The following is a 25,106-nucleotide window of genomic DNA, read 5'->3' on the forward strand; positions in this document are numbered from 1 at the left end:
TGGCCTTTATTGGTGAACTGGTTAAAAAAAACAAACAAACAAAAAAACTTTCACTAAGCAGCTAGCTAGTAAGATTTCTTTTCTTTTCAAAGCCCAATAGATTTTTCCCAAGAAAAAAGAGCAAAGGCTATTAACGAAAGGTTCTTCTGCAGAGACTTTATTAGAGGACTAAACAGTCTTTCTTTCTGTTTTCTTATCTCATTTAGGAAAACCAGGGGGTCCTGCTCATGTTTCATCCACCAGGTTTCTAGCTGTGACCCCAACAGGTGGTTCTCGCTTCAACACCATGCTGCACCTCGCCCTGCTCCTTCATCTCCTGGCCTTCTCGCTTGCAGGTTTCTATCAAAATTAAGTTTCAGGGGAAAAGCAAAAAAAATAAATCACAGAAAAAGTAAAAAAAACAAAACAAAGTGCTATAATGATCAAGCTTTTTTTGGGAAATTGAATTCTAAGTTTCTATTTGCTGTTGGCCATAATTAAAATCATAGGCAATAAACACATCGTTCTGTCTGTTATTGAGCTACCTAAAGTTTTTAATTTCTGAGATAATTTTTACTTTCTTTTTGAGTTGGAACGTGTCTCGTCTCAGAGATGGTCATTGAAATTGCAGCTATGAATTTGGCTTTGATGAGACGTAGAAATATGATGCCTAGATTTTAAATGCTTTCGAGAAAGATGTAGAATTTCAAAGTATTTTGCTTATTTAGCTTCAGCTTGCTTTTTGCCCGTATCCCATCAAGTCAAAACATCCAACAACCAGCCATCTATTTGACCAAAAAAGAAAAAACATAGTGTCCTTCAGCAACTCCGCAAACAGGCTCATGAACGACTCTGTCAACAAAGCATGAAAATCCAACAGGTGGCTTGGAGAGTCGCATACTTTTTTCTTCACAGCTGTCAGTTTATCCCTGAGCTGAAGATTGGGGAAGACAAAGTGTGAACAAGCAGCTGAAAAAGTGTTTGGTTTAGAAAATGAGATGCGGGGGGGGTGGGGGATATGAATCAGGGAGTAATTTGAGCTGCGTGGAAACGAGGAAAATCTGATGTTAATGAAACAGAAAAGTTACTTTTTTTTAAGTTATGCTGTAATTTTCTTTGGTCAGTTTAAGGTAAATAAACATTCAATGGGTGACTAAGGAAGAATAAATAAAATAAGCTTGAAATGTCCAAATTAGCGAGATTGATTATATTCCCACTCCATAAGCAATTCACAATAATTTTAGACTTTTTTTCACATGAAACAATAAAAGACAAATGTGAATCTACAAGATTTGGCTCTTCTCTTGATTTTTAATCATGACTTTAATGCAGCACACTTCTTTTATATTTCTGATTACAACATAAAGACAGTACATTCTTCACTTCTTTTACATTTTTAGGAACTTAAAAAAAAATCACTGCTGCAGTAAGAAAGACAGCAGTCAGTCAGCTCACTCTGGTCTTCACTTTAGCGAGGGGACATCGGCTTGACATGTTTGTTTAGCCGCAGCATATACAAAGTGTGATGTGACATTAACGCTATGACAGCTTGGGAAATGTCAAGCTCACTCTACACTACAGCCACAATATAAGGAGTGCGCATGTTTTCTGCGTTTGGTCCTTGGGAATAATTACGCTGCAACCTATTTGTCGTGCAACTCGCAGTAGAAGTCTTTAACATCACTCATCTTCCACAAAAGACAGAAACATTATAAATTGTATTTTTAATTTATGGTTTACAAATGTAATATTGTGTAGGCGGTTGGGAAGTTCTTAAGCCAAATGTATGTGTATTTGCATCATTTTAAGCGTCGTTCTTTTATAAATGTAAAAGATCGGAGTCTTCTGCTATAACAGTGCAGAATATTGATTTGATGATTAACATTGAATTCTCTGCTGCAGATTCATCAGAGCAAGGGACTGTACTGGAGCCTTTGGAAGGTAAGACTAATAATCCTCCTCGCAATTTGCACTTTAATCTACTTCTAATCGTACCGTATATATTTTTTTAATTGTCATGCTAAGTAAGGTCTGTGGTGTCTAAAATATGACTCTTTTAGTGTCCTTCTTTCTGTGGGAAGATGCTGAGATATCCACTCACCTGTGAATGATCTTTCTCACTGTGGAGTGATAAACTTTAAATTATTTGGAAAAAGACAACAGTTTTTTTTTTCTCTACTGTTAATGCTGGTATTACTTCCTCTTGGCATTGTGTTGCACACACCCGTCATGTTCAGAGTAACAAACCACTAAAACTCCTGATTTAGTACATGAAAGGTCACTTCCTTAGATAACCAGTTGTCTACCAGCACTTTACTGCTTTCCCCCATGTTAGATCCTAAGGCAGCACCCAGGATGTATTTCCAGTCAGGAACAGTTCCCTTTTACCATGAATAAATTACATGCAGCCATTCCTTTCAACAATCAACAGACTGTTTTTTTTTTCATTCAAAGCCTAGTGAATTATTTCTAGTAAACAGACTTCACTCTTCCCTACTGTTCATATGCAGAGAGGATTCACACACCCTAAAATCCTAAAACAATTTAGGTTTTCAAGATTTATGTTTAGCCAAAAAAAGATTTTTAAATGTCATTTCCTCTCACCTTAATACCTGGAAGACAATAAAACATGTCTCTTAAAAAGTTAGTAAGCTGAGTAGCAACCAACTATCTTCTAATCTTTTATTTAATAAAAAAAAATCTTCATAAAAAAGTTTAAGATTGGGCGTGCCGTGGTGGTGTAGCGGTTAGCGCGACCCGTATTTGGAGGCCTTGAGTCCTCGACGCGGCCGTCCCGGGTTCGACTCCCGGACCCGACGACATTTGCCGCATGTCTTCCCCCCTCTCCTTCCCTGTTTCCTGTCAGCCTACTATCATATAAGGGACACTAGAGCCCATAAAAAGACCCCCTGGAGTGGTAAAAAAAAAGAAAAAAAGTTTGAAGACAATGTTAGTGTGTTTATAACATAAACTAGAACCCTTCTCACTTTGTTGTCTGTTTCAGTAGCGTAAGTAAACATATATGAAAATAGCTGCCTTACTATAAATTGGATTTTATAAACAAGTCACAATATATAAAGAAACAGAATTACGGTGTTATACCTTATTGGCATTCCTACTCCCTCATTTCAAATAACCATGTAGAAAAACCACTGCATTTCGAGGTTTTCTTCCGCTGGGTTTACCGGTTTTAAAGAAAGCACAGGGCTGGAGTCTCCTCATGTTTTCTGTGATGAGGTGGCCTTGGAAGAAGCCGTTATTTATAGTGAAGCCTCTGGGTGTCGACAGAGCTCCTCTTTAAGTGTATTATAGCTAATATTTGTTTAGCTACAAGCATTATTCCTGTAGTTCTTGCATTAAAACCGGATATTTAAAAGAAAAAGCTTCAAATTTTGCTTGTTTATGTTCCTCATCATAGAATACTCTTTGAAACCAAGACTAGAAATATGTAAACTACTTATAGAGTTTATCACCACAGGGGATTAATAATTACAAACCCAGCAGAGGATATAGCTACACTGATAGCTAACAACATAACTGGATAATGATATTTTGTGGCTACATTGACTGCCCAGTATTAGGAGGATGTACTTAATAAAGTGGCTGAGGATTGTGTGTTTATGATAGAATAATGAAAGAAAATATATTCATACAGTGCTATGACGTATGCAATATTTTTACGATCACAGTTGTTTCAGCGTTCAGATGATGAATCTCATCGTTATAGTGTACTAAACCACAACACTGAAGATATCACCACATTTGAAACTAATTGAAAACAATTATTGCTGTTATTGTTCTGTGTTTGTGTGCAGATAATATTCTTCAAACAGGCAATATAATGGCCACAAACATGCTTTATCAAGACAATCTCATCTGAAAGAAACCACAGTTGTCTCAGAGTTGCCCAGAGACAGCACTAACTCTGTCTCTGGGCAAGACAGAATTGGTGCTGTCTTACCCAACTCTGTTGAAGTTAACTTCATAAACGGACAAGGACAAGGCACGGACAAGAAAGGAGGTTGCTGTCATTAAAATACTCATGACAGCTTGTTTAATTATGATTATATCTTAGACCATGCTAAGTTATTTGATGTTAAATATATTCAGCAAGCCACAAATATGGCAGCGGTTCGGACATGTAAAAGCCAAATGAGTAAACGACCTGCTGTGGTCTCAGACTGACTCATTTGAGCTTGCTATGTTGCAAGCTGCACTCTGTGGAGGTTGCTGTGGATACTTGAGGAATAACTGCGACTGGGCAAGAGATGGGCCAAAAATAACACTTATTGATTCTCCTCAAATTACCAGAAGAAATGTGTAAAAATAAAATAACTAAATAAAATTTGCAGGAGCATGTCAGAAATCAATTGCATTCTGTAAATATGTACTTTAACTCCAAGATGTATCATCTCATTTTACATTGTTAATTTATTTTGTGTATTATTAAATGGGTATATCCATACAATTTCCAGCCTCAGTATGCATTACTTTTTCTGAAAAAAGAACAAAATGAATGCAATGTCATCAGGCTGAACTGAACGGAGAAAATAAGTTGAGTTGTTGCCTGGGAACAAGCTAAGATCCTGGATGTAGGCTAATTAGTTGATGGGATGAATGATTGTCCTCTTTGATGGTCTTCTTTGTTGCCTGCTCAAGCCCCACATTCGTTTCTTTTTCCTTTACCAGGAAGCATTGTTTGTGTTTTTCCTTTGTAGAACAAAATAAATATGATGCTTGGGATCTATTTTTGAATCATATCTCACTTTGACAGGCAGTAGCTTTGGGCTTTTAAAGTTCCTGAGCCGTGGATGATCTCTGTGAGGTCTCGGTCAGATTTCCTAGGGTGCACCAAGCATACATTGTGATTACAAGTGAGCAACAGATTCTCCCAACGGTTCTGAGGAGGCAGAAAAAATTAGCGTTGAGATTGCTATAATTCATGATTGTGTTGCCAGGGTGTATGAGTTGTGGGTGCTGCGTGGAGTCAGCTGGTTGTCACGGCATTAGCTTATCTGTGCTGTCTTGCCCATGGTCAAATATATGAGGCTTAGTCATTTTAGATACATATCACTGCTACTATTGCTACATTTGGCTGGACTTTCTCAAAGTAATATACTAGAATCACTTTGGTGCCATATTTGTACTGGATACAACAAAATTTATTTCACAAAAACATAAATAAGCTATTCTCTTCCTGCTTTCCACCCAAAAAATTGGATTGGTATTTTCTGTGCCATCTGTGGTACACGTCTCCAAATTGTGCAAATCAAAAATGTATTTGTTTGGCATTGTATTTGTGCTGAGGAGGGATTTGGAAGATAAAAATCGGGGAAAAGGAGAGAGGATGTAACTATGTGAAAATATCAGATGAGTATTTATTTGGTGCATGGCAGAGCACTTATGTCATGCTCTGCATTATGATACATTTGTGTTAAAACCTTAACCTTTAATTCTGCTAAGCTTTGTAATATATATTTTTTTCCTGTAACTGAAACTGATGGTGGAGGTTCAGAAACCTCCCACAGGAAAATTGCACAGATTATCATAAAGCATTTTACTGACTCGTGCCTGATTTCTGAAGACACAAGGAGTTTTGGCTCTTTTACTATACAAAAGTGAACATCCATTGAGAACAATGATGTGGTTTTAGTTGTCAATGAATCATTTTATGCAAACTGATGCAGCATATTTGCACAGGAGTTGTGGGATGTTATGAGGCAGGTTATCACACAGACAGCACAACATACAGAGCCCTTCCTTAATATCAATAATACTAACCACAAAGCAGAATATTTCACACTATGATAGACTATTATTATCATAATCCATTGTGGACTGTTTATCACAATAAACAGTCCACAAATACATATAGCTATATGTTTTTGAAATTACAGTGATGCAGTGACTGACTGAGTTTTCTTAACCAAAGCAAATAGGTTTCAGTCGATTTAGTACAAGTAGAATTATTAATTGTTATATAAACAGAATAATAAAGTGGATCATCCCTACAGGGACAATTTTGGTTTGTTATTATGCCTCATTACATGGCTCAGGGGTATGTGGGTAATTATTACTACATTGTGTCTGTTTTGCCTCAAGGACACAATATGCTATCTGTCCCACTTGGACTCTCAGTTGGTCATGCAAAGAAAAAAAAAAAGAAATCATGCACAGATGTGAGAAATCATCCTGTGCACATAGAACAAATAAAAATTTAATTCACCAGAGAATTACACTGCTGTGGGATTTTAATAATCATGATTCCATGGGGATATTAAAACAAACCATGTGAACAAACTAATTTAGAAAGACACTTGACAATTAAGCAAAGACATACTAAAATATTCAATAATAATGAATGTATGCTGCGTTAGTACTCAATGTCACTATGGAAAAAAACCTCTGAAAATAAACAAGTGCTGTATAAACTTCAATGCCATTGAGCTGCACAGGGCCGCCTGTGTTTGATAAAGAAGTATGTCCACTTCCAGCCGGCCCTGGTGACACACATTACACATTTGTTTTGCAGTTGTGGCATTCTCTGCTAGAGAGACTGTCCGGCTTCCTTTCTTTTTCTGTTAGGGGGACTCACAGTTGACTATTGTGTAATAATTACTCGCCTGTTAAGAAAGTCAAAGCCAAGTATCCACAGGCAAGAAACGCCAAAATAGGGAACAGACGAAATCTTTGATGCAGGGTAAAAAAAGAGAAACGAAGAGACTCAGAGATTAGAGAAAAATAGGGTGATTGAAAGAGCTGTTGAAAAGAGATTTTCTCTGTTTTGTGGAAAGCTCTATTTTAGGAAGTAGAGTGGGAGGTTTTGAGAAAAAGAGTAGGATGATTTGAGATGTGTATATGCAATCCTGCAAATGCTTCTGGGAAGCCGCATTGAGCACTTTGATTCTTTAAGCTAAAGGTTAAAACTTGTTCCTATTTCCTAAGATAAATGTCTTTATGTGATTTCATGCTGTAGCACATGCATTTTAGATTTTACACTGAGTGCAACATATTAACGTGTTGTTGAATCTTAATATCATGTGAGACCGCAGTATTTTTTCAAATGAGTCGTCAAAGTTGGACTGTAAGACATATCAAAATTGGGGTTTAAAATAGAGACTAAGTAAATCAAGGAACATAAAACCCATCAAACATCCAGTGACCAGTAACAGGGTGGGAACTGAAGCAATCAAGGAGCAAGCGACCTGCTGAACAGACTGATTACTAGAGTGGCAGCAGGTGAAAAAAATGGAACAGAACATGTGAAGGGCCGGGGACGGATCAGGAAGGCTGCAGGAAAACTAGGTACTATGACAGACCAGTCCACAACTTTATTACACTATCTTGCTTGCATGTTTATTTTTGTGAATAGTGCATTTCATTTCAAAGAAGTGAAATCCACATTTAATTGTCATTATCTTGTCACAGAATTATGTTTAAATGGTAAATGGACTGAACCTACATAGCGCTTTTCCGATCATTTTGACCACTCAAAGCGTTTTACACTAGAGTCACATTCACCCATTCGTACTCACAAACGCTCACACATTTATACACAGATATGCAGATCGGTAGGCAATTTGGGGTTAAGTGCCTTGCCCAGGGCCACACCGACATGGGGCAGGAGGAAGCTGGAATTGAACTTACAACCTTCCGAACACAAGACAGAGCCACAGTCGCCCCATGTTTAATTCTTTGACAAAAATTAAACATAATTCAGTTTACTTTTATGATGGCCGCTGTTGCATATGTGCATACATGTGCATTTGGAACACAGAGCATCTGTAGAGCACAGTATAAAATTAAATAATGTTGTTGTTGGTTCCTTTGCACGATATTTGCATTAAACTCGAATAAGTTGATACTTTGACTAGGCCACATTAAATGGTATTTATTTAAATTCCCTGTAGCTATTTACAGGTGGACTTGCTGTTGTGTTTTGTGTCATTATCCTGCAGCATAACCCATCTGTGCGTTGATGGCTGCTAGTGGCAGCTTGTGATTTTCTGATATGTCACTTACTTTGATTCTCATATGCTATTGAGTTCTTCAGTTTAGGGCATGATCGTGTTGCCTTTTGCAGTCATTTTGTTCTGTGGTCTGTTCTACACGTTGTATGCACTTCCTTGTTGCCAATTTCCTGGCGTAAACAAATTGCTGATGACTGGGATTTACAGCACTTAGCTTGAAAAACAAGGTTTTAGTTTACTTCATGTACAGTTTCTTTGGAAGTGATTACCTGATTAGGTCAGGTAATCATGCCTACTGTCTAGTGAAATTGAACCAAAAAATAATTTCCAATGCTAATTCAGTGGGCACTTTTGTTTTCACAAATGGACAGGTTGGTTCGGATAGTTGTTTTTTTGTTGTTTATTTTCCTCCATTATTTAAGTCATCGTTTGAAAGCTGCTTTATGGTTTTACTCTTCCTATCATTCTATTGCTGTAGTGTTCACATCACAGGTGGAGAAAGTGACACACTTTTGATGGAGAACAACAAGAGTAAAGAGATCTTGGAGGGAAATTAGTTTTGGAACGCTGTTGATTGGATCTAACAAGCTTGGGTGATAAAGAAATAACAGGGTGAAGACTGGAAGAGTTGGAGACTCCCTCGAGCTTATAGGGAAAGTGAAACAAACTGGAGATAACGTTAAAGGCCCTATGTGTGACTCCAGGCAGTATATGTGGCCTGCTTTAACACCCTCGCCACCATCTGTCACATCCCACGTAACATGGAGAAGTCGCGAACGGCACCAGAGCTCATTACATTTCAACTGCTACTTCAACATTTTACCAAAAACCACCAATGCCATCAGGCTGTCTAACATTTATAATTTATATTTATGTGTTAAGAATTTATTCCATATTTTATATGGTTTCAGCTTAAGTCAACAGAAAATAGGGTCAAAGTAGTCTCTTTGCTCTTCAGTGAGAGTTTTCAGTTTTTCCTTGCTCGCACTTCTTTCTACTCCCTTGCTCCCCAAACACAGATTCTCACCTAATTTTAATCTTATCAACCGCTCAACGGCCCATTTTTAGCATTTTTTAATTTCGCTCACAGCCAGCAGTAATTCGGAGTCCTTGGGATTTCCATCAATGTCAAGCGCTCTTATGTGGCTGGCTGCCGTAGTGTTTGAGTGGAAGTTGAGCCCGTCTTTCAATGTCTTTACGCGGACCGCCTGCTTGGCTGTTCAGAGTGTAACAAACTTCTTAATGTGACTGTCGATGTGTCCTCGTGCTTTTTAGGCTTATTAGATTTTCAAGACCTTGAGCCCCTGACATCCAAGGCAGAAAAAGTAATTTAAATTGTAGATGTGCACCTAGACGGCCGGTTTCAGAGATTACTCAACATGCACGTCAAGAGCCAACACACGTTGGGCTATAGCAATATGTGCATGATTCTTCCCATGACTTGTCTTTAAATCCCTGCTCTTGTGATAGTTTATTTTACTATGATACTCTGATAACCTTACATAAAATCCAATCCTATCAGTTGCTCTGAGAACTCTTCTGACAAGTAAACAGTGTTATTTAATCTCAATATCTGCACACTGGTTGCGGTAAGTTTGTGAGGAAACGTTTCAGAACAAAGAATTGATTTAGATCAAGAGAATCTCACCAGAAAGGTGAAAAGTTTAAGCTGCAGTGATGTGGTTCAATGTATTGCATTGAATATAAATAAAAACAATGCTTGTCAGATTTAAATCTGTAAAAATGTTGAACTCGCATCATATTAATTCAATTTTGCACCAACTTAGTAAAATCCGTTGACGTTTATGGTTGTGATGTAACAGAATGAATCAGTAGAAGTAGATTAGCAAGGCGCTACACGAGGTTCTTGTAGTCAGTCGATTCCTAGCATTGGCCTGGTTCCATGAACTAAAGCAGAGCAGCATATTACTGCCTGAAATAGCATATATCCCCCTTTGAGGTATCAGCTGTGCATTCTTAGAACACAGAAACACAGGGGGGAATAACACCCATTTGCGCTCGCATTCATACACGCGCATTCCATTTGCAATCCATTCAGCCACCTACACAGTCTTGATCTTTGAGAATAATCAGCGTTTGGGAACATTCTGCCTCATTGCCTATTCATGGCCCAGTATTGTGTTTATGTCTTATTCATGCCACTGCTCGGGATGTCTGTCTCCTTTAATGAGTAATTGGGGGTGATTGCATGTGTGTGTTGCTATTGCAAACGCCAGATTGAACAAAAAGATAAATAAAAAAAGGCGTTCTCATGAAGTGGGCTCTTGCACATCTGCAACACACAGCTAAACATGACGCTAGATTTAATAGTTGCTGGGATAATTTCTGTTTTTCCGATCAAACTTAGTGACTGAACTTCCTGATCTTACCAGCTTGCAAATCTACTTCATACCATTTTTCGTCCTACTCTGCCTTGTTTCTTTTAAGCAGATGATGCCACAGGTTTCGGCCCGGTGTTTGAGGAGCAGCCGGTGGACACTATCTACCCCGAGGAGGCGCCCGAGGCCAGAATTGTCATGACCTGCCAGGCGAGAGCCAATCCACCTGCCACATACAGGTAATGTTTCCATAAACCCAACCTCATTACTATGCACTTTAAATTTCACCTCCGTTGTTTCAGGGTCTGTCTGTAAAATGCTGGCTGGCATACTTTTTTTTCTGAATAATTATTAATATACCAGTAGATGAAGATTTATGTTTAAAGTCATCTTATAATTTTACCAGCAAGTAAACTGAGATACAACTGGTCAACAAATTCTTACTTTTTAAAAAAGTTGTTTTAAAAAAATCTTTTAAAAAAGTTGTTTTAAAAGTTTAAAGAAAACTTTTTTGCAAAATATAGCAAAAATGTTTGTTACACTTTTGCTATGTAGCAAAAGTTATATTGCAAAATATAGGTTTTGCAATATTTTAGTTTTGATAAATATAGCAAAAAATGTGGCAGACGGAGCACAAGAGAGAAACCCATTGATGGAAATAGAGGGTGTGGCATATCTGTGTTCCAGAAGAGTTTGACAAAAAACCGTAGGACCTGTCGCAATGATAGTCATAGTTCCCTAAGGTAGACATACGTGGCTACGTTTTGATGCATAAATTATGTCTGTACAGTTAAATATGTATGAACAGCATCATTTTGTATGTCGAAAAGCATGACATGTTAAAAAAATGTCAGTTATTAGAGTGTAATTGACAACAGTTAGAGAATTCCACCATAGGATATAATATATGACAAACCTATATATATATATATATATATATATATATATATATATATATATATATATATATATATAAACCTGAAAACAATCAAAAATCTACATAAAACTTAAATCGCAATCGTGGAAAAACCGTAAGAGATATTCAAAAGCCCGACAATTTGAAGATAGTTTACAGTCTTGTGACTTGTTTAAGAGTTGAATGGAGTTTCTATGTTGAAGTGGAAGTAGTAAGCAGTGAAAAAGCAGAAGATTTTGGCAAACTTTTGTGGAATTTTATAGAATTTCACTGTATTTCATTGGGGCTGAAATTAGCACAAAAGCGCAAATATTTCAAAAAGTACGATGGTAAAATTTAGAAAAAGAGATAGTAGAAATCTCCAGAAGAAGCAGAACGTTTTGATATATGAATTAGTAAAATTGGTTAAAGTTAGCAGAAGTAGTTAAAGACCCAAAAACATACACAGGATAAACAAGTATACTCACCCAGGTTGCTTTCCACGCAGATGGAAGCTGAACAACACGGATGTTGACCTGAGCAAACCTGGCAGCAGCTACGGTTTATCGGGAGGCAACCTGATTATCAGCAACCCCGTTAGATCGGAACACGTGGGGAAATACTCCTGCTTGGCTACCAACATGTACGGCACGGTCGTCAGCCAAGAGGCGTCTGTCCAGTTCGGATGTGAGTTGTTTGGATTGGAGTTAGACATTTCTGTAGGCAGTAATGTGCAGTGCCATCCAGATGTTGAACAGCTTCCCCAGAGTTGTTAATTCATGCATAACATGCATATGAAATATGCAGCAACATTTCATTAGGAAGTTCATGTTCAGACAAGCCTTATGTTTAGTGTGTAATGATAACATTTAGATACGCGGGAGTCTCCGATTCATGTAAAACGATGATCTTGTTTCCGTCTCTACCTTTCTCAGATCTCGATCTTTTTTCACCGGAAGAGAGGCAGGCAGTGCATGTTAAGGAGGGCCAGGGGGCCGTTCTGCTCTGCGCCCCCCCTCCACATTATCCAGGTAAATAAGCATGCTATACCAGAGTCTACTTCTCTGATGAAAGGATTTTTCTAATTTGGTAAAATCTGGGACTAATCAGACTCATGCCCCCTGAAAGAAATGTATGGAAGTGGTGCTAGAACCCTGAACTATATGTGGAGCTCCGTCCTGGGAGGGACAAGGGACATTTATTCTTGGTAAAATATTAACAGGATGTTTGAACTCCACTAAATAAAGATGCATATTTGTGTTTGAAAACACATTTGTATTTTCAAACACAGTACCTCATGACATACAGTATATCAGTGTGTTTTGGCAAGCTTAACGTGTGACATCAGCAATCCTGTTTATTTCCTTATCTAAACATAAAAGCTACTCTGTAAACAAAGAAGCCTCCAATTTACTGTAAAATACTAGCGGCTGTGATTGCCAGAACGTTACCATATTTATATGGTAAAATGTTATTTTACTTTTATTTTTAGATAATGAAATGAATGGGTTAGCTAGGTGAATTAGAAATGGGTTTTTTTGTTGTTTTTTTTACAGTGTATAAGAAATCATAATTAAAAACATTAAAATAAGTCATAGTCATGTGGGGGATTTTAGCCAGTAAGATTAGAATATTTTTTAGCCTTTTGTTTCTGAAATTTAAAGTAAAACAACCAGATGTATTAGTTGTTTTTATTTGTAGCTGGATTTCTTTTATTACACCGTGGAGTCAGAATCAGTCCCATTCATTTAAAACACAGTTTAGTTACACATTTCCACAAAGTTTAGTCTGACTTTCTTTATCCTTTAAACCAGTGGTGCCCAAAGTCAGTCCTCGAGGGCCGACATCCTGCACGTTTTAGTTCTCTCCCTGGTGGTAGTGTAACACAGTAGAGAAGGGTATTACATATATTTTGGATAAATGGGCCAATAGATTCGGCTATCAGAGCACAGTGGAGTGTTTAAATGACACACAAGGGCAGTTGGGTGTATTTAAAGAACTGGTTTTAGTGACAGAAAACACACAATTAACAGTTGCACAAAACACACAATTATGAAAATAAAATTACACACAATAAAATAAAAAAAAGAAATAACAATAATACTTGGCCAAGTGCTAATTCTTAATTTCAAATAATTCGGGTGCACCCTGGTAATCTGCACTCCAAATTGTATTAGTCAGCAGATTAATCAAATTAATCCCAATTTGGTTTGATTCAACTTCATTCACAGGAGAATTTCCACCACAGCTGTGCGTCACAATGTCCGAAATAAAACAATCCAAACAGTATTGTCCAAAAATCAATAAATTAAAAAAAAACAATAATAATGGAGAATGTCAGTTGTAGGTTTCACCCATAACCGTGTGTGAAGATGTATGTTGCTCTCCTACCACACCGCAGGGTGCAGCATGACTCCAAATGGGATAGACGAAATCTGGTTCTCTCTTTAGGTCCAGGTGGGAAGGCTCGCCATCAATATCAAAGGAGGGATCCTCTTCAGGAATGATCCAGTATAAAAAAAAAACCTGACCTGTCAACAGACAGGACCAGCAGAAATACAGGACTTTACCAAGCCGTTCTAGCTTTAATCCTTCTTTCCAACACAGTAACAAAACATTACCTAGTTACTAAAACAACGGATATTTTTTTTTTAACAACAATGTAACAAACGACAAAAACACAAATAAAAGGCTCCGAATATGCTCACCGATCTCAGTGCGACACACTTCAGACAACCGTATAGTGAGTGGGTCTCAATCCGGATGCGTGGGGCACTAAACGATGTAACAAGGCATATTTGATCTAAATAATATAAACTTAATAAAATAAAATTATGTTAAAGCCTAAATTTTACCTTTTATCTACGAAGAACAAGCTGAAATAACTGCCAGAAAGAGCCAACGATTCCTAACGGCTCTAACAGTAAAAAACTGAAGTTCAGTTTGTATTCATTTAATAAATAATTTCCAGCACAAAAGCTGGACAATCAACATAAAATCTATTTACAAAAGAGTTTATCCACAATACAGTTAATACAGCACGTAAAAAATACTTTTAACTGTTGGGATACATACTCTGGCGCTGCCCCGCTCAGCAGTCTCACCGCGTCGGATCTCTAGAGCAAAACCAACGGTACTGCAGACCCGGGGGAGAAGGGCGGGATCCACAACGGCAGCCTGCACCCTGATTGGTCCAGACGCTCTGGAAACTAAACTTCTCATTGGCCAGGCAGACCACCCAGCTTCCTTAACCTCTTCTCTTAAAGTGGCATACCCACTTTATGTGGGTTACACCCTCCCCTCTGAAGGGTATGCCCGTCCCTGGGCATCTGCAATGTGACATGGAGTCACACAGCTTAAGGATGCCTGACGGAATTATGGGATACATTCTCAAAACCATTCAAGGAGCTAGTCAATGCATCACTTAGACCCTGGAACAGAGAATTCACCACCATCATCAGAGGATTTCCTAGTGTTACATAATCTAATCTGTTAGGCTTTGTGTGCACTCTTTGAGATCGACGGAGAGATGTTTCAGCATCTTGAAGTCCATCAGTCTGAAACTTTAAAGGTTCAGGCTGGGCAGTGACAGGTTCATTTACTTCACAAAACCCATCATTGCATGCTGCATCTGAGCTCATCTCATTATCTGGAGGAGTTTCTTCAGATTGCTGCAAATCGAAACACTGAGGGGATCTGTTTACTGAGTTCAGTTCAGGTGAAACGTTTGCTTCGGATAATCTGTCTTGTTTAGGTGAGTTGACACTTTCAGGTGAGTTGACATTTTCAGGTGAGTTGACACTTGATGCACCCTGAATATCTCCAGTACTTCCATCTCTTACAAGGGATTGAGTTGTTGGAGCATCAGGTGAGAGGGAATTTTCAGACTCCTCTGTTTCTGCTGAGTGTCGGACTGCACAAGGAGGCTCACTCAACTTGTGAGTTTCAGGCACCACGACATGTGCATCAGGTTTTGACATAACATGAGGGAAGAATGTCCAATCAGGTACATCATCCAAATCTGAGATGATCTCCTCTTCACTCTCGACGACTGGACGTTGTCTTGTTCTGGGCCTCCTGTTTCGACAAGGCTTGACTGTTTCAGTTTCTGCAGCTACTGACAGGAATCCACATGGCAGAAGCAAGTCTCTGTGCAGAGTTCGCACTGGTCCATCTTTACTTTCTGGTTTAACTGTGTAAACTGGCATTTCTCCAGCTCGCTTGAGGACAATATAAACATCCTCCTCCCACTTGTCTGCCAATTTATGTTTTCCACGCAGCTTCACATTTCGTACGAGAACTCTGTCTCCTGTCTGCAAGGTTGATTCAATCACTCGCCGGTCAAATCTGGCTTTATTGCGACTTGCGTTCTTCCCTGCCTTGCTAGTAGCAATACGGTAACTTTCTTCCAACCGAGATTTTAAATTGCCAACATACTGAGAATGAGTCTGCTTAGTAGCATTGGTGGGCAATCTGAAAATCAAATCAATGGGTAATCTGGGCTGTCTCCCGAACATTAATTCGTACGGGGAGAATCCAGTCACATCACTCTTTGTACAATTATAAGCATGTACCAGAGGTTTGACAAAGTCTTTCCAGCGGAGTTTATCTGACTTATCAAGTGTTCCGAGCATTTGAAGAAGAGTGCGGTTGAATCTTTCAACCGGATTTCCCCTAGGATGGTAAGGGGTTGTGCGCACTTTCCTCATGCCAATGAGTTCACAGAGTTCTTTTATGGTTTTTGATTCGAAATCAGCACCCTGATCACTAAGGAGCTTCTCAGGAAAACCATAATGAACAATGAAATTTTCCCAGAGGCATTTTGCTATGGTCTGTGCCCGCTGGTTTTGAGTTGGTATAGCCACTGCATATTTTGTAAAATGATCAGTTATTACTAAAATGTCTTTAGTGTTTGCGCGATCTGGCTCTATTGATGAAAAATCAATGCACACCAGTTCGAGAGGTCGGTAGGTTTTAATGTTCATAAGTGGAGCAGCTTTTTCTGGATGTGTTTTTCGACGAACACATCTCTCACAGGCTTTAACCATTTTATCTATGGTCATGTACATTTTCGGCCAGTAAAATCTGGTTCTTGCCAAATCTACCGTTCGTTCGACTCCAAGGTGGCCCATATCATGATGAAGACTCCTAAGTGCTGTAGCTCTTAGCGCCTCAGGAAGCACAAGCTGATATGAGACATTTGGACCGTCTTTTCGCTTACGATAGAGAATTCCATTCTGGATCTCTAACCGCGACAACTCTCTGAGTAACAAAGGTAGTTCTGGGAGTTCCAACCTAAGGCTGGGACATGGAGTTTCACCAGTCTCCAAGAGTACAATGACTGCATTGATAGCAGGATCTAATGTTTGTTTTTGCCTCAACTCTTCTTCTGAAAATGAATGGACCAGAGGGGACCCATCCACTTGTTCCTGCTGGAAGCAGTCGGGAATGGCTGTGGACTGGTGAGTGAGGGATTCAACTAATGTCAACCCAGGAGCGGCGGCTTGAACACCAGCTAGAGATGAAGTAACCATATGACGTTCACAAATTGCCTTTATCACTTCCTTGGGAACAGTTTCTGGATTGTCAGGATTGCTCAGATGGTACAGTGTGAACTGCCGGATTCTCTCACTCTCCTTCTTGGATGCATAATCATCCTTTGGTGGATCGTGAGGTCGGCGAGAGAGTGCGTCAGCATCTAGATTTTGCTTTCCGGCTCTGTACTGAAGATTGAATGAGTAAGTAGAAAGACTGGACAACCACCTGTACCCTGTCGCATCAAGCTTTGCGGATGTTAAAATATATGTCAGTGGGTTGCTGTCAGTCACTACTGTGAAGTCTGTACCATATAGGTAATCAGAAAATTTTTCTGTGACTGCCCACTTAAGGGCCAAGAATTCGAGCTTATGAGCCGGGTACTTCCTCTCGCTCTTTGAAAGTCCTCGACTCGCAAAAGCTATGACTCGAGATTGACCATCTTGAACCTGATATAATGCAGCCCCAAGGCCAACAGTGCTGGCATCTGTATGTAGGACATACGGAAGTTGGGGGTCTGCAAATCCTAAGACTGGAGCTGATGTTAGCTTTCCTATTATGACATCAAAGGCTTTCTGACATTGGGATGTCCACCGCTCACCAAAGGATTCCTTTGGGTTGCGATACTCTGGACTTGGATTTATCTTCTGCTTCTTGTTCAGCTTTCTGAGTGGTGGATAACCAGACGTTAGTTCATTAAGTGGTTTTACAATAGTAGAGTACCCTTGAATGAACCGTCGGTAGTATCCAGCAAATCCTAAAAAGGATTGAAGTTCTTTAAGATTTGCGGGGATTGGCCAGGTATTTAAGGCCGCAACTTTTTCAGGATCAGTTTCAACTCCTCTCTCAGAAACAATGTGACCAAGGTATTTCACTGATGTTTGAAAGAACTTGCACTTCTCTGGTGCCAGTTTCAAACCATATGTCATCAATCGTCCAAGAACACGCTGCAAGCGCTGTTCATGTTCTTCCAGGGACGATGAGAAAATAATCAGGTCGTCAATGAACACTAAAACTTCTTTTAGGTTCATATCACCAACACACTTTTCCATCAGTCTTTGGAAAGTTGAAGGCGCATTCGTTATTCCTTGGGGCATCCTGTTAAATTCCCAGAATCCAACTGGACACACAAATGCAGTCTTATGCTTGTCTGCTTCTTCCATTTCGACCTGATAGTAGCCTGACTTGAGGTCTAAAACAGAGAACCACTTAGAACCAGCAAGTGCAGTGAAAGCATCTTCCAGTTTTGGAAGAGCGTAGGCGTCTTTAATGGTCTGCATATTCAGCTTTCTGTAATCCACACACAGACGAACAGAACCATTCTTTTTACGAACCACAACGATTGGGGAAGCAAATGGGGATTCAGATTCCCGTATGACTCCAGATTCAAGGAGTTCCTGTAGATGTTGTCTCACAGCATCCACATCGTTGGGGTGTATCGGACGTGCTCTTTGCTTAAAAGGCGTCTCATCGCTGAGCTTGATTCTGTGTTTCACCTTATCAGTATGGCCAAAATCTAGGTCATTCTGAGAGAAAACGTTTGGCATGGTGTTTAACATTTTTGTTATTCGCCTTTTCCATTCAGTGGATAAAGGTGAATCTCCAAAATCAAAGCTCAGTTCTGGGGAAGACTTTGCTTGAAATTGAGAACCATCTGGTTCATTGACAGTGTGTTCTTTGTGTAACACCTGTACTATAGCATTAACATCTGCCACAATGGTTTTGGGAGGAATGACTATATCATGATTGGTGTCATTTCTTAGTACGACAGGAATATGACATGAGCGTTTGCTTGGTAGAGTTACTGCAATCGCTGAAACGAGTAAGCCATTCGGTAGAGAAGAAGCTGATGGTTGCTCAAGAATGACATCTCTCTGAATGTTCAATTGATCAACATGAACAGAAGCTTCAACAACAGTGGTCTGTCTTGCAGGAACAACTCTAGGCAACTTGCCCGTTAGTTCTGCACAACCAAGACTGCTGTAGTTAAGCTCCCTTTGTCGTATCTCAAGTATTTTGAGAACAGCCTGATATCCATTCATCAAAGGCTGAAAAGATGAACGTTTCCGGTAATCAGCATAAAGAACGTCTAGTGTGTTTGTGCCTATAAGCACTTGTTCATGGGCTGCAGAGCGGAGGTGAGGAATAACCAAGGCCAAAGTGTTAATTTCAATATCAGAACCAACAAACTCTTTTGGAAAGGTGATGGTAAGCTCGACATATCCTAAATAGGGAACAAACTGGCCATTAGCACTCTCCACTTCAAGCAAATCATTTAAAGAATGAATGGTCAGATCAGAAAGGTGTTCTTCATAAAAGGACTGGGGCACAGTTGTGACTTGCGAACCTGTGTCCAGAAGACAGTTTGTTTCTTTCCCTACAATGTATACTTGAGCTGTGGTTTTAGTTCCCACAAGGCCATGTGGCAATTTTAATCCTTCTACCTCAACACTCTTGACAATAGACTTCATGGTTTCGGGACTGGAGTTTTGTAACTTCGCTCCCATATGTCCCTCTATGAGAGCAGACACTAGTTTAAATGTGTCTCACTTTGAGAAGCATTAGAGGCTTCCCAAGCAGCCTGCTTTTCTTTCAGTTGTTTTTTCTTAGCTGCTACAAGGGAAGGATTTGGTGCTTTATCACAGACTGACACAACATGACCATCCTCTCCACAGTGGAAACAGTACCAGGGACGTGGTCTGCCATTTGCTTTAAATGTGGAAGGATAGCTTGTTTTTGGTTTCACCACATGGGCTTCATGTGTGACACTTAGAGGAACAGACTTTGCTTTTTGTTGCTTAGGTTGTTTTGGCTTTTGACTCCCTGACACAATGCTCTTTACCTGAATGCTGAGGTCAGCAATTTGTTGCTTGAGCATCTCAAGATCAGTCTTATTTATCAAATCATTTGTGTCATGTGCAAAATGCACATGTGACATGGCACGCTGCTGGCTGGGGTTGTGGCCAGACTTAGTATGGCTGAAATGCTGTCGCATGCGAGTCATTTTTGCAGCATGTTTATCTTCTTCTGTCCTAAGAAGGAGCAACAATTCTGCAAAAGTAGGAGGTTTTTCTTTCTTTGGTTCTAACTGAAGATCGACTATTAAAGCGTTCTCCCAACAGCCTCTACAGAACTGCTTTAAAAGCTGTTGGTCAAACTCTTGAGCGGACACACCACCACGTCTCATTGTTTTGCTTAAAGCAGTGTGCAATCTCTGCAGGAAAACAGAAGGTAATTCTCCATCATTCTGGAACGTGCTAATGAACCTAGCATAAAGCTCGTCACCGTCTTCAACCGTTCCGTAGGCGGAGTCAAGCAACTTGAGGTAAGTTGAGGGACTAGACTGTGGGCTCAAATGTTTGATCATTTCAGAAGCAGGAGGAAGAAGACTGTCCAATACACGATGTGTGCAATGCAAGTCTGACACAGATGGATCTCTGATAAGAATTTCGACACTTGCACGCCATGTATCATAATCTGCTTCATGGCTTGGTCGTGGACTCTTGCCTGAAAAAGCTCTGAGTCTACTGGGTGAAGCAAACTGGGGTGAGTTATCATTACTGCGCACCACATGCTCAACCACCACTCGCTGAACTGCAGGTGGATTGACATCAATTAGGGGCGTAGCAGTGGATTCAGATGAGACAGAGAAAGTCTGCGAGGGATTGAGATCAATCAGGTTTTTTCTGAAAATGGAAGGGATGAGAGGCTTACTTGGATCATTTGCTGATGTCAAAGTCATGGGATCTGTAGGCATCACTGACTGAGGGGTTTCAGAAGATGGGACATTTCTTTTGATGGTTGAATTTTTTTGTGGGGTCGGACTCTGCGGAGCTGAGGATTCTGGATCAGTCTGAAGTGATTGGGAAAAGGCACATTCTGCAGATGAAACCAGATTTTTAAGTTCTTCTTTCAACATTTCTCCTAATGAATTTCCACTCAGCCTGGCAATTTCAGAGAGCTGTTCCATGTACATCTTAGTAGCTTTGCTTCTGGCATCTATGGTGTAGACACTTCCTAAAGCCTTTAACTCATACACAATGCCTGCTTGAGTCATGCTTGGAAACTGAAGAGGCAACAATGGTTCCAATGTCTGCATGGCAGTTTCATGTGCAAACTCAACAATCATGTTTTTATGGTAATCTGACTTAGGATCATCTAAGCAAATGTAACGGTTAATGGAGCCATACTTCTGGAGAAAGGTTGACACTTCCTCATCTGTCTCTGACCCTGTTAAACCACTAACAACCACAGAATGGGGAATTTGGATGGACTCCCGGAGTACCACATCCATATTTGGTTTTTTATTTTTTTGTTTTTAAAGAGACGTACTTGGCACGTTCTAACAATATGTGTAAGATGTCTGACACTTAAACACACACACTCATGCTCCTGGCTGGCTCGCCAAAGCTTCCTCTGTAACACAGTAGAGAAGGGTATTACATATATTTTGGATAAATGGGCCAATAGATTCGGCTATCAGAGCACAGTGGAGTGTTTAAATGACACACAAGGGCAGTTGGGTGTATTTAAAGAACTGGTTTTAGTGACAGAAAACACACAATTAACAGTTGCACAAAACACACAATTATGAAAATAAAATTACACACAATAAAATAAAAAAAAGAAATAACAATAATACTTGGCCAAGTGCTAATTCTTAATTTCAAATAATTCGGGTGCACCCTGGTAATCTGCACTCCAAATTGTATTAGTCAGCAGATTAATCAAATTAATCCCAATTTGGTTTGATTCAACTTCATTCACAGGAGAATTTCCACCACAGCTGTGCGTCACAATGTCCGAAATAAAACAATCCAAACAGTATTGTCCAAAAATCAATAAATTAAAAAAAAACAATAATAATGGAGAATGTCAGTTGTAGGTTTCACCCATAACCGTGTGTGAAGATGTATGTTGCTCTCCTACCACACCGCAGGGTGCAGCATGACTCCAAATGGGATAGACGAAATCTGGTTCTCTCTTTAGGTCCAGGTGGGAAGGCTCGCCATCAATATCAAAGGAGGGATCCTCTTCAGGAATGATCCAGTATAAAAAAAAAACCTGACCTGTCAACAGACAGGACCAGCAGAAATACAGGACTTTACCAAGCCGTTCTAGCTTTAATCCTTCTTTCCAACACAGTAACAAAACATTACCTAGTTACTAAAACAACGGATATTTTTTTTTTAACAACAATGTAACAAACGACAAAAACACAAATAAAAGGCTCCGAATATGCTCACCGATCTCAGTGCGACACACTTCAGACAACCGTATAGTGAGTGGGTCTCAATCCGGATGCGTGGGGCACTAAACGATGTAACAAGGCATATTTGATCTAAATAATATAAACTTAATAAAATAAAATTATGTTAAAGCCTAAATTTTACCTTTTATCTACGAAGAACAAGCTGAAATAACTGCCAGAAAGAGCCAACGATTCCTAACGGCTCTAACAGTAAAAAACTGAAGTTCAGTTTGTATTCATTTAATAAATAATTTCCAGCACAAAAGCTGGACAATCAACATAAAATCTATTTACAAAAGAGTTTATCCACAATACAGTTAATACAGCACGTAAAAAATACTTTTAACTGTTGGGATACATACTCTGGCGCTGCCCCGCTCAGCAGTCTCACCGCGTCGGATCTCTAGAGCAAAACCAACGGTACTGCAGACCCGGGGGAGAAGGGCGGGATCCACAACGGCAGCCTGCACCCTGATTGGTCCAGACGCTCTGGAAACTAAACTTCTCATTGGCCAGGCAGACCACCCAGCTTCCTTAACCTCTTCTCTTAAAGTGGCATACCCACTTTATGTGGGTTACAGTAGCATCAATCTTTGCAGCATGTCAATGTTCTTCTTAGCCCCTCTAATGAGCCATCATTGGATCCAGGTGTGTTAAACCAGGGAGAGAACTGAAACATGCAGGATGCCGGCCCTCGAGGACCGACTGCAAACCATAACCACTATGAGATTAATACTGAATTGCACTCATTTCTTTGTAAATTGCTTTCTGGATTCTACCTGCGAGGAAATTTGCATCCCCAGAAACATGAACACTTTGCCAGTCGGATGTAATTTAGGCAAAGGATCTGGTTTGAGACCCAACAGTGTAACCTCACATCTGTAGTCTGGGTAAAATAAAAGTCTCCGGTGTTGTCCAACCATTTCTTTTTCAGTGACTGTTGCCAACACATTTTCCGTTGGATGGGTAATAATTTTTGGTCTTACCATTTATGTAAACAGTTTTTTTTTATGTCATCTAGCCATGCAGATTCTCCCCAACTAGTAGAGACTTTGCCCAACTGGAAATTGTGAGTAAAATCTGGCCAAAAAAAAACTTTCCAGTGCATCCTGAGCTTTAGTTGTTGTTTCCAGTCTCTTAATGTGGCTGACCAAACTGTTTCCCTTTTTCATTAGCAATGCTAATGTAACCGTAACCATCCGCTAAATAAAACGGCACTGACATTTATGATATTCATACTGAATGCTAGTCTATAGCCATACATTTATTATGGAATTACCAACTCCAACAGCATCATAGTTACTACAACAAGCAGGGCTTCCCCACAGCTCCCTCCGTTAAGCCTTTCAGCTGAAAGAATCCTGCAAATCCATCTGCAAGGTCAAAACACAAAACATGCGTGAATTATAATTACTCTCAGCACGGCATAGCTGTTCATGACTATTCATACGTTTCATATAGTTGAGCCCATGCTCGTATCCAGATTCCTCGTCTGTTTCCATAGACGTTGCCTTGAGTCCGAACCGTTGATTGACAGGCAGCATTTCAACGTGTGTCTCTCGCTCTCTCGCTGTGTAGGCGAGCTGTCGTTTCGATGGATCCTCAATGAATTCCCCACTTTCATCCCACTGGACAAGCGGCGCTTTGTCTCCCAGATAACCGGCAACCTTTACATCTCCAAGGTGGAATCGTCGGACAGGGGCAACTATTCCTGCTTCACGTCCAGCCCATCCATCTCCAAGAGCGTGTTTTCCAAATTTATTCCCCTAAAGCCTCTTGCTGAACGTTAGTACTTTTTGTCTTAATTAATTGTTGTGTTGTCTTTATTATTACTTACTCTCTAAGAGAGTGTCAATGTAAAAACATTGTCAGTTTGGGGGGAAAAAAGGAGCAACTTATTAATAAGTTTTCTTTAATAGAGTCCAGTACATCTTACAGTTTTATTTGACATGTTGAAGCACTGAAATGAGCACACAGCAGCGCCACAGTTATTTTATTCAGATTTTCTTCAAGGATGCTCTAAAATCCTCAGGAAGCTCCATGTTTAATCACAGAAGTGCATTTTAAAAAAAAATAGTGGTTTGAATACAAAGAATATTTAGCTTAGGTAAACTAAAGGCGTAAAAAAAAAAAAAACATTATACGTCTTCTATCCCTTTCATTTAAGTATGGTTAATTTTTGTGGCATGTGTTTGTACCTGTTGCTTTTCGGTTTAGGTTCCATCAGAAAATATCCTGCTGACCTCAGTGTAAAGTTCCCACACTCCACTGCATTGGTGGGACAGGACATCATCTTGGAATGCTTTGCATTGGGGAAGTAAGTGAGAAAGGTTTGACATTTCCTGTTTGCTTGAGTGCACGAAGTAATTGTACGTTTATGGTAAGGCTTATAGCAAAATGCAATCAGCTATTGCTTCATCTTCTTCTTGAAGCCGCTTTAATGGCTTCTGCAGCGCACGTTTGAATGGGATAATACAGTGTGGAAATGGCATGGGGAATATTTTCTCCTGCATTGACTGAAAAGCTGGGCTGAGTCGAGGAGTGGATGAGTGGAATGAGCTAAATACAAATCAAACGTAGACCTGTTAGCGGGTTAAGGCTGGAGCAAAGGGCCACAATCTACAACAACAAAGGAATGGGACATTGATGTGTTAGGGCTAGGAATATGCAGTAAGTCTTAAAAACTGATGTTCATAGATGGTCCCTATTCAATCTACCTGGCTTTAAGATATTTTGCAAACTAACGTGAGTACAAGTTCAGTCTGTAGTTGTGTAAAAGACGTGTAGAAATAAATGGAACCAAACCAAAGTTTTGAATATGAGGGTGTTAAATGTATGACTTGTGAAATATGGAGATTTTAAAGCTCAACTAAATAATTGTGCTCTTATTTCTAGAATAAGAACACCAGTACAGATACGTTGATATAGTCTGAGTTTTAAAACAAACTTTTGTAGGAGCCGCGATAAAATCAATGTGTTCCGCTCTTTAGATTTTTGTGCACAAAAATCTACATATCATTTTACCTCCACCTAACAATTACTCTCTAATACTGACATATAATGTTCTAATGTGAATACGTGTGGCAAATGTTTTACTTTTGCAAAGCAGAGCATGTGTTACAAGCTGAATCCTGTCT

At 39.6% G+C, this 25,106-nt stretch overlaps 2 protein-coding genes across 12 annotated transcripts in view; one reads left to right on the forward strand and one right to left on the reverse strand.

Moving 5' to 3' along the window:
- cntn1a (contactin 1a) overlaps positions 1–25,106 on the forward strand; it is an 80,397-nt gene that overhangs the window by 37,341 nt on the left and 17,950 nt on the right. For 6 of the 7 annotated variants that reach the window (XM_028039304.1, XM_028039295.1, XM_028039272.1 and 3 more), the window contains 7 exons: positions 207–335; positions 1,882–1,920; positions 10,398–10,527; positions 11,692–11,870; positions 12,119–12,214; positions 23,548–23,754; positions 24,187–24,286. In XM_028039304.1, the coding sequence (XP_027895105.1) occupies positions 287–335; positions 1,882–1,920; positions 10,398–10,527; positions 11,692–11,870; positions 12,119–12,214; positions 23,548–23,754; positions 24,187–24,286 (800 nt within the window). In that variant the 5' untranslated portion in view covers positions 207–286. The remainder of the gene's footprint in view (positions 1–206; positions 336–1,881; positions 1,921–10,397; positions 10,528–11,691; positions 11,871–12,118; positions 12,215–23,547; positions 23,755–24,186; positions 24,287–25,106) is intronic. The other variant, XM_028039279.1, reaches the window with a different exon arrangement.
- LOC114158020 (uncharacterized) lies at positions 13,170–17,272 on the reverse strand. 5 transcript variants are annotated; one of them, XM_028039350.1, is made up of 4 exons: positions 14,259–17,272; positions 14,039–14,100; positions 13,892–13,958; positions 13,170–13,714 (listed from the first exon to the last, which is right to left on the reverse strand). In XM_028039350.1, exon 1 carries the CDS (start codon positions 16,715–16,717, stop codon positions 14,540–14,542), a length of 2,178 nt encoding a protein of 725 aa, XP_027895151.1. In that variant the 5' UTR covers positions 16,718–17,272; the 3' UTR covers positions 13,170–13,714; positions 13,892–13,958; positions 14,039–14,100; positions 14,259–14,539. The 5 variants fall into 5 exon arrangements, with proteins under 5 accessions (XP_027895151.1, XP_027895159.1, XP_027895137.1 ...); XM_028039358.1 differs by having other exon boundaries at positions 13,170–14,100; positions 14,259–14,913; positions 14,950–17,272; XM_028039336.1 differs by having other exon boundaries at positions 13,170–13,958.

Source organism: Xiphophorus couchianus, chromosome 2 (assembly GCF_001444195.1).
Source record: "Xiphophorus couchianus chromosome 2, X_couchianus-1.0, whole genome shotgun sequence".
Lineage (NCBI taxonomy): Eukaryota > Metazoa > Chordata > Actinopteri > Cyprinodontiformes > Poeciliidae > Xiphophorus > Xiphophorus couchianus.